General features: G+C 37.0%; 1 protein-coding gene across 1 annotated transcript; it reads right to left on the reverse strand.

Annotated features, from left to right (window-relative positions):
* Positions 1-848: 848 nt before the first annotated feature.
* LOC148960308 (uncharacterized) lies at positions 849-6,108 on the reverse strand. Its single transcript, XM_089113780.1, has one exon. It carries the CDS (start codon positions 2,321-2,323, stop codon positions 1,238-1,240), a length of 1,086 nt encoding a protein of 361 aa, XP_088969906.1. The 5' UTR covers positions 2,324-6,108; the 3' UTR covers positions 849-1,237.
* Positions 6,109-10,361: the final 4,253 nt, after the last annotated feature.

The raw sequence follows: 10,361 nt of genomic DNA on the forward strand, positions 1-10,361 counted from the left end.
TAAAACTTGCCTATTAGTAAAAGCGAATTATTTCGGTGTAATTTTAAGCAACTTGTTTCGTTGCTTTGTGAAAAGCAAGCTATTTTGTTATGACAGTATGACTATTCTATGAATAGTGTTTATGCCATTTTTTGTGCTGCATTATAAAGAGCCAAACCAACAGACAACACTTGAATTGCAACTTCTTACATATTGGACTTCCTCTCCTAGAGTGATTTATCGTTGACTGACTAAGACCCCGCTCACACTGCTCCGTATTCATATGAAAGCGGATAAAAAAGTATCCGTTTGTGCCTTGCGTTCACACTGCTCCACCTTGAAAACGGAGACTTTTGAAAACGCACTTTGAAAACGGACACTTTTGAAAACGGAGGCTTTTGAAAACGCTAACAACAACAACAACACAGCAAGATACTTAGACCGCGCCAATTTGAACAACTTTTCTTAACATGGCTGATTCACTCGAAGTTAGCATACTACTCGGAGGAATATAAGTGGCAGTGAGGTGTTTGAAAAGATTATTAGCAGTGGCAAGTGCTGTAAACCAGTTCGTGGCGTTATCTTTTTTATCCAGAGCGGAGCAATGTGAACGCTTCATCGTTTTCGTACCGTTTTCAAATCTATCCGGAGCAGTGTGAACAGGTAAAACGGATCGATATGAAAACGGATAAAAATGAATACGGAGCAATCTGAACATAGCTTAAGTTTCAATCTGGCGCTGCTTATTATATAATCTCAATCTCTTTTCAATTAACTCCGAGAAAGTGTTTGTTAAGTTTCAATCCAATGTTTTTCTATTTTATTTCATTAGTAGTTGCAAACTATCAAAATTACCATTTTTTAATTAACAATTCAAAACACGGTATCATCGTTATCACCGCCATTATGTATCTTCGGTGATAGCAAACAATTTGTTCATAAATACATTAAAAAGGGAATTTAAAATTGATCCCAGAGATAAGCTTTTCATGAAATGCAAAGAATCCGTTAAGAATTCTAGCCCTTTCATGCAAAATATCAAACACAGTAACTTTCTACTATTATAACCCATAATACTTATTGATAATATACACGTAGGTTACTTGGCAAAAGTGTGACAAAGAACGCATTTGCTACAACCTGGATACTTCACGTAGGATTTACCAATTCAACTATGAACAGTTAGAAAAACCATAACTTAAAGGGATCTATGCTAGGTCACTTCTTGTTGGCAGGTCATTTAAACTACTCGGTCAAATCAAGCCCACAGGTTGTCCGAGAAACCAATGGCAGCAGATCTTCCTCCAGAATTAACTCTATAACGATTGTTACCACGAATGGGAACGCAATGGTGGTGATGTACAAATAGAAGTTTGCACGGGTTCAGAACTCGGTACTTCATTTTTGTTTGAAAAAACCAAATAAAAAGGTTTTCCATTCCAGGCAAATCGGGTGAAATCCCTTTCAATTCTTGGAAAGTGCTCTCAGACCATTCTTTCATTGCCTTCAAAACAAATGTATCATGAGAACCAAAATAGATTTCACCATCGTCACAGGTAGCACGTTTTGAATACCTAGTACAATTTGAATTTAATGCTGGATGTCTTGTTAAAGCATATACTGTACGAGAGTCTCCGATAACTTGACGCCAGGGCAGATCCCATCCTTTGCCTATTTTGTTATCTTGGTTGGTAATTGCAACTAACTGGCCAGGAAGACATCTTGCAGCATAAAGCAGTTGACATTTCAGTCCCACATCCTCGTTAACTACTCGAAGAACGAGCTTCTCACTTCGCTTTAAAGGAAGCGAATGCAGATATTCGGCAGTCTCCTGGTCTCTTACCAGAACGTGAACCTCGTCGATCAGTGTGTGATTAAGATTCGACTGCAAAACATCAATAATTTCCATAAGCCTTGCTTCAATCTTTGCGTTGTTTTCCTCGGACGCTACAGCTAGGTTTCCGAGCGTTTTGCGATATGTCTTGCTCTTCAAGTCGATAAATCCCGTTATTAGAATGAATTTCTCTGTATTTTCTCTGCTTGAACATCCCTCCATAACAAATGTTGCTTTATTGAAGGAATGCATTGGCTTGTAGACTTTGTACGTAAAAGATATATTGCTGTTGAGGAGCCCCGCTCTAACCTTTATTGTCTTCTCTAATTGTACCTCCATTTTGATGGTTTTCTCGCTGCTTTTTTTCCATAGCCCGAAAAAAAGTCGTGGATGCACATTTTTATGATGCTTTGTATAAAACGTAGGTGCTTCATGATTGACAAGTATTATCAGAGAGATAGCTATTCCACAAAGAAGTAGGATGTAAATTTTAATCTTTTGTCCTAGCATTTCGTCTCAGCTTCCTTTCTGATGATTTGTCTTCAACACATGACCTAACATCTTTGAAAAAGACTCCTATTATATTAACCGCCAGAAACAGGTATCCACAGCTACAATGTATAATTAACATAATGAAGTGAAACTGAAAGCCCTACTGACCTGTGAATCGTCTTCGCGGCCGTTCGCCGTTACACGAGTCCACTCCGCGATTCATCGTGCCCGGAAGCAGAGACCAAAATCTGTAAAGGATTTGGAATTTAAAAGCAAATTGACTGTAAAACTAATTTGTAAATACTTTTGATGTCATTTTTGTGCTCTGATTATGGCCATAGGGAAGCAGAAATTTGTTGGTTTTTTAAAAGAGAAATTGCTTTTGCATTTGATAGAAAATCACTTTGATAGAAAATCACTTGAGAAGCTACTGGTTAACGTCATTGGCTGAAATACCAACGTTCCTTATATTGCCAGTGAATGTATTTGAATCGTGCATGGACCAATTGATTTGGATGTACCATTATCTATAATATTTGAATGATTTCGATTTGAGTGAATGGTCACAAAAAGAAGAATTCGAAACATATATAAACAAGATATTCTAAAGCTGACTTTTATATTTCAACTAGATCTGATGCTACATTAGCCTGTTTGTCTTTAAACTTCTATTTTCTAAAAGAGACAGAGCTTTATAATTCTTCGTTTGAAACTTTTCTAGCAAAGCTGCTTTGGTTACCATTGAAATCTTGGGATAAAGTGTATTTCTGGCTTTGATTGAAGGCGATTTCTTTGCCTCTGGATAGCTAAAGATAAAATGTTTTCTATTGTATCTACTAGGAGATCCTCTTTGATAAGTTTCTTACTATTAATACTGTTCTTCCTTTGTGTAATTAATTGCATACCGTTCCATCTTGTTCTTCTTCTCGCTTTCAAGCAAAAGTCAAGTAATATTTTCTGATACTGTCTCTGTTGGTGTTTGTGAAATATTTCTGAATTTCAACCTCTCTATCTTTCTTCTAGATCTTAAGATTATTTCAGGTTTTAAGTTTGTTATTTAACGCAATAAATGCTTTTTATCAATGATTCTTAAGTCCATTTTAGATTCTTTTGTTTATATATGTTTCGAAATTCATCTTTTTGTGACCATTCACTCAAATCAAAATCATTCAAATATTCTAGATCATGGTACATTCAAATCCATTGGTCCTTGCACGATTCAAATATAGTCACTGGCCATACAAGGACCGTTGGTATTTCAGCCAAAGACTAATAGTGAGGTCGTGGAGCGTTCAATTTCAGGTCAACCGGGAAAAAAATGGTAGAAAAGCGAATTTTTCCAGCATCCAGTGCAGAATTTTTTCCTCTATAACATACTCAAAATCACCCAAAATCGACTGTGGGGAAAAAGTTTTATTGAGGTTTATATGAAATACGAGGCCAAATTCGATAATCAAGTACTTGTAGCACAAGAGATCCGCAGAGTATAGAAAAGCAAGAAATCCGTTTTTCGTTTAAAATTGTAGATTTACGTGAGGAAAAATTCTCCTATTCTAGGCCTGAAAAATTAATAAGAGGGCTAATAAAGGAAGAAGTCAGTTTTTTTCTGATTTCCCTAAAAACATGGGCGGGAATTTTATAACCGACAGGCAGTTTTTGAATGCCAAAATACGATATTCGTTAACGCACCATATACAAGGGATATTTATCAATATTTTAGGGTACATAAAGTTACTCAATGCCTTAGCAATTTACTCGGGGGAGGGAATATTTTGGGTATTGGGGATATGCCGGCCAAAGATGTAATGTCCTTTTGTGATTCCGATATCAACACAGGTCATTATTTCCAAATAATCGGTACAAATGAACGGCTCATTTTCTGGAAACTCGGACTAAAACTTTGTGATATTCAAGCTAGTTTTTAAAAATGGAAAGGCAGTACACGTTATGAAAAAGGTACCTCAAATAAGTAAGACAACTTTATAAGTAAGACTCGTAAGACTTTATTCAAACAATTATTCAACAGAGAGTAAAAAACTCAAAATGGTAACGTTTTAGTTCATCAAAACTGTCGTCGAGACTTTCTTAACCTAAGAAAGGTATTTTGAAAAAGTAACGATGTTATCGCAACACCTTGTTTTAAAAGATTGCAATCAAGTTTTACTGAGTTCAGGTAGAAAAAATATTGCTTCCTTTGTGGTAATGCTGCAAATGACTATATAACAATGATGCGTCATTACAGATAAGGCTTTCTCCCGTAAAGGCCCAAAAATGCCTGAAATTAGGTATTAAAGTATTTGAAATTAATATTGCCTTTTTGTATGTTTAAAGCGTCTTTTTGACGGTCTTGAACGCAGGCTAGCAAAGTGGGTCCGTCAAAATGACAAGGAATGATGGCTAGCTGCTAGCTGAATGACTTGGCTTTGCTGCGTATTGTATTGGATGTTGCTTAAAAAAATTGAGTTTAGTAATGTTATCGACGTTTCTGCCTTATCAAAGCTTATAAAATGGTACTGTAAAGAATGGAAAATTGAGGAGCAACAGTTTGAATAAAATATTTTCAGGAGGGGACGGGGGCTGGGTTCATAAGTTGACTTACTTTTATTTGTCGCGTAACACTGCATTCATATCGTTTTTGTATAAACAGAACCCCAGGCCGAAGATTCGCGAAAAGGTGTTTGGAAAGATGAACATTTTAGCCACGCTAGAAAGCAATACCTTGAAAAAGCCCATTTTAGCCTTCAATTTCAGAGCAAGGACGTTGGGCCGTCGCTGCAAATTGGCGAGTCGTGATGACTTAGCTCCAGGGCCCTTACCCCCTAGCAGTGGCGCTAGAAAACTGTGTCACAACGATTGCTGGGCAAAGAATTCCAAATACCAGAGGTCCTTAAAAGACAGAACTGATCTATCTGTAAAATTGTTGAAAAATTAATACTCTCATTTATAATCAAGAATTTTCAAAAATTTAGGCGGGTTAGCAACAAGACTTAATAATTTTGCTACTGTTCAACCTATACTCAGGGCCCACGCCACGAATTTCAAGGTGGTGGGGCCAAGTTCTATGCGTTGAACTTGAATTTAAGGCTTCAAAACAAGACCTCTATGGAAATATTTTTGCTTACCAAAAAAGTAGGGGGCCATGGCCTCTCCGCCCCCCCCTTCTGGTGGTGCAGGCCCTGATACTCAATTTTATTTCTCAATTGTCGACTCGAACACCTGTTTAGCTTCCAAATTCAGAATTTACGCCTTGAATTGTTGCAAGCTTTTCATATCTTACAGAATTCCTAGGCAGATGATATTGTGCATATGGTCAAAAAGCTCATGTTTTTAAAAGTTCTAGAAAAAATCTTCCCCAAGTTGGATTTTAGGCGATTTTCGACATGTTATAGAGGAAAAATTCTACGTAAAATGATGTACGTTTTGCTTTTCTACCAATTTGTTCCTGGCTCATCACTTCAACGACTGCACTATAAAGTCGTAAACCAGTCGCTTCTCAAGTGCCTTTTCTATAAAATTCCTAAAGATGCAAAAGCAATTTCTCTTCTAAAAAAGCAACCAAGTATTACAATAAAATTATACCTTCGAGATTCATTCTCAGCTTACTTTAGCACCACCTCCGGATTTAAATTTCTGCTTACCTATGGTCATACTCAGAGCACAAAACTGACAGCAAAAGAATTTACAAGTTAGTTTTACAGTCAATTTGATTTTGAAATTTCAATTCCAAATTTTCTACAGATTTTGGTCTCTGCTTCCGGGCACGATGAATCGCGGAGTGGACTCGTGTAACGGCGCAGGGCCCCGAAGACCCGAAGACGATTCGCGGGACAGTAGGGCTTTCATTTCATTATATTATTTATACATTGTAGCTGTGGATTCCTGTTTCTGGCGGTTAATATATTAGGAGTCTTTTTCAAAGGTGTTAGGTCATGTGTTGAAGACAAATCATCAGAGAGGAAGCTGAGACGAAATGCTAGGACAAAAGATTAAAATTTACACCCTACTTCTTTGTGGAATAGCTATCTCTCTGATAATACTTGTCAATCATGAAGCACCTACGTTTTATACAAAGCATCATAAAAATGTGCATCCACGACTTTTTTTCGGGCTATGGAAAAAAAGCAGCGAGAAAACCATCAAAATGGAGGTACAATTAGAGAAGACAATAAAGGTTAGAGCGGGGCTCCTCAACAGCAATATATCTTTTACGTACAAAGTCTACAAGCCAATGCATTCCTTCAATAAAGCAACATTTGTTATGGAGGGATGTTCAAGCAGAGAAAATACAGAGAAATTCATTCTAATAACGGGATTTATCGACTTGAAGAGCAAGATATATCGCAAAACGCTCGGAAACCTAGCTGTAGCGTCCGAGGAAAACAACGCAAAGATTGAAGCAAGGCTTATGGAAATTATTGATGTTTTGCAGTCGAATCTTAATCACACACTGATCGACGAGATTCACGTTCTGGTAAGAGACCGGGAGACTGCCGAATATCTGCATTCGCTTCCTTTAAAGCGAAGTGAGAAGCTCGTTATTCGAGTAGTTAACGAGGATGTGGGACTTAAATGTCAACTGCTTTATGCTGCAAGATGTCTTCCTGGCCAGTTAGTTGCAATTACCAACCAAGATAACAAAATAGGCAAAGGATGGGATCTGCCCTGGCGTCAAGTTATCGGAGACTCTCGTACAGTATATGCTTTAACAAGACATCCAGCATTAAATTCAAATTGTACTAGGTATTCAAAACGTGCTACCTGTGACGATGGTGAAATCTATTTTGGTTCTCATGATACATTTGTTTTGAAGGCAATGAAAGAATGGTCTGAGAGCACTTTCCAAGAATTGAAAGGGATTTCACCCGATTTGCCTGGAATGGAAAACCTTTTTATTTGGTTTTTTCAAACAAAAATGAAGTACCGAGTTCTGAACCCGTGCAAACGTCTATTTGTACATCACCACCATTGCGTTCCCATTCGTGGTAACAATCGTTATAGAGTTAATTCTGGAGGAAGATCTGCTGCCATTGGTTTCTCGGACAACCTGTGGGCTTGATTTGACCGAGTAGTTTAAATGACCTGCCAACAAGAAGTGACCTAGCATAGATCCCTTTAAGTTATGGTTTTTCTAACTGTTCATAGTTGAATTGGTAAATCCTACGTGAAGTATCCAGGTTGTAGCAAATGCGTTCTTTGTCACACTTTTGCCAAGTAACCTACGTGTATATTATCAATAAGTATTATGGGTTATAATAGTAGAAAGTTACTGTGTTTGATATTTTGCATGAAAGGGCTAGAATTCTTAACGGATTCTTTGCATTTCATGAAAAGCTTATCTCTGGGATCAATTTTAAATTCCCTTTTTAATGTATTCATGAACAAATTGTTTGCTATCACCGAAGATATATAATGGCGGTGATAACGATGATACCATCTTTTTAATTCTTAATTAAAAAATGGTAAATTTGATAATTTGCAACCACTAATGAAATAAAATAGAAAAACATTGGATTGAAACTTAACAAACACTTTCTCGGAGTTAATTGAAAAGAGATTGAGATTATATAATAAGCAGCGCCAGATTGAAACTTAAGCTATGTTCAGATTGCTCCGTATTCATTTTTATCCGTTTTCATATCGATCCGTTTTACCTGTTCACACTGCTCCGGATACATTTTAAAACGGTACGAAAACGATGAAGCGTTCACATTGCTCCGCTCTGGATAAAAAGGAAAACGCCACGAACTGGTTTACAGCACTTGCCACTGCTAATAATCTTTTCAAACACCTCACTGCCACTTATATTCCTCCGAGTAGTATGCTAACTTCGAGTGAATCAGCCATGTTAAGAAAAGTTGTTCAAATTGGCGCGGTCTAAGTATCTTTCTATGTTGTTGTTGTTGATAGCGTTTTCAAAAGTATCCGTTTTCGGAGTTCACACTGCGTTTTTGCGTTTTCAAAAGCCTCCGTTTTCAAAAGTGTCCGTTTTAAAAGTGCGTTTTCAAAAGTCTCCGTTTTCAAGGTGGAGCAGTGTGAACGCAAGGCACAAACGGATACTTTTTTATCCGCTTTCGTATGAATACGGAGCAGTGTGAACGGGGAATCACTCTAGGAGAGGAAGTCCAATATGTAAGAAGTTGCAATTCAAGTGTTGTCTGTTGGTTTGGCTCTTTATAATGGAGCAAAAAAAATGGCATAAACACTATTCATAGAATAGTCATACTGTCATAACAAAATAGCTTGCTTTTCACAAAGCAACGAAACAAGTTGCTTAAAGTTACACCGAAATAATTCGCTTTTACTAATAGGCAAGTTCTATTAGAGGAAAAATATCTGCAACCATCCAGCAGCGTAATCTTGGTTTGTTCATGACCGAAATTTTCAAGAAAATGATAGAATGAGATTCACAATTGGTAGAAATGGATAGAAATAGGCCAGTGAGCAATTGAATCTACAACTGGGTAACTGAATATCTTGGCTTGAAATTTTAATCATTATTCTAAAGTTTTATGCTCCGAAGAGTGTAAAACGAAAAGCTGAAATCTGTTTTCAATGTTGGTCCTATCAAAGCAAATTTGAAATTATGTATCAACAAAAATTGTTTTTAAAATTTCTAGTTAAGCTTTCTATTTGCTTGCCTTCAAAATGATGAAAATCTAGGTCTGATGTTATCAACAAGTGTTTTCTTGCTTTTACAGCAATAGTTACAATTAGTTTTCCTGTATATTAATGCAGCTTCCTGCTGTTACCTGGACAGTTAGCATGTATTTATGTTTAGTGCCTTCAATATAAGTTTGATAATCCACATCCAATATGAAATATTTTTCAGCTCATTTCAAAATCTGTTATCACTTTGTCAAGGTCGATTGACATGATGCTCATACCGGTTTCACAAGCATACATTACATATTTTGTATCATGCTTTCTTTTCAGTTTTAAAATCATTTATGTAGATACTCATAAAAAAGGATTCCAAGCACAAGCCTTGCAGAACACCAGTCTGAAGAAAGCATTCTCTAGAGCTACATCCATTATCAGATAAGATGTGAACCATCAGTGGGAAGAACCCTGTGAGCCAGAATCCTGTCGTTTTGATAATAACGTTCGTATATTTCAGGGGCGGGCAACCTACGGTTCGCAGGCCAAAATCCGGCTTGGGAAGAGAATTTTGTGGCCAACGCGATAAAATATCCTATTAAAATTTTTTTCTTGGCAAGTTAATTTTCCGATGGGTCTCAAATATTGAAAAAAACATAATCTAAAATGGCATTGAAGTTCATCCCCAAAGAGAACAGTTGCCTCGGTGTTGCAGATCAAAAACTACGGCATACGATTCTGCTTCCCAGGTTCCATTTACTGGAAAACCCAGATTCCAGGTACCAAGGCCCGATCGTCGTTCCATCTAGCAGTTTTAGAATCTATCTACATTAAAACGAAAACCGCTTTTGTGTAGACAGAAGGAGTTCATTTTTACCTTAGGACTCCATTGGTAACATTCTCAATAGGCAAGCGGCAATGACTGGGCAACACCAACAATAATGTGCTTGCGTTTCTAATTGGCCTATTTGAATCCGCAATTGGGTATATTTTATTTCCTAGCGTTGAGTTTTCGATCTATGTTCTGAGGCTTTATATTCTAAAGAGCGTCAGATGAACTTACTGGGTGCTTTCCTGGCAGTTGCGCAGAGATAACAGTTGTCCCTATTTTGTCAGGTCTCAGCCGCTAGGGTGCTGAGGGGGGTCCTAATTTAGATAAATTGGTGTCTAAGTATGTTGATGTGGATGGTCTGAGCTAAAAGGTCGATGTTAAAGTGTTGTATTTCCTTGCAAAGGTGATTTATCCAAACCCTGAATCACATCATTTTCAATTCTGGTTGGTTTTTTATTTTCCGTTTTTGTATTCACAGTTTTTACATTCTTTCGTTGCAAAATATCTATGTAAAAGAGAGGTTTGTAATTGAATTTTAATTGAATTTAAATGAAAATTTTTCATAATCTTATGTTATCATTCTTTTACAACTACTGCATTCGTTTTTTCTTATTACTTTTGGCCCGC

This window comes from Rhopilema esculentum, chromosome 4 (assembly GCF_057945365.1).
Source record: "Rhopilema esculentum isolate cy_ngs chromosome 4, ASM5794536v1, whole genome shotgun sequence".
Classification (NCBI taxonomy): domain Eukaryota; kingdom Metazoa; phylum Cnidaria; class Scyphozoa; order Rhizostomeae; family Rhizostomatidae; genus Rhopilema; species Rhopilema esculentum.

Bases quoted from the DNA above. Each gene is read 5' to 3' on its own strand.
- LOC148960308 (XM_089113780.1), bottom strand. From the start codon at position 2,323: ATGCTAGGACAAAAGATTAAAATTTACATCCTACTTCTTTGTGGAATA.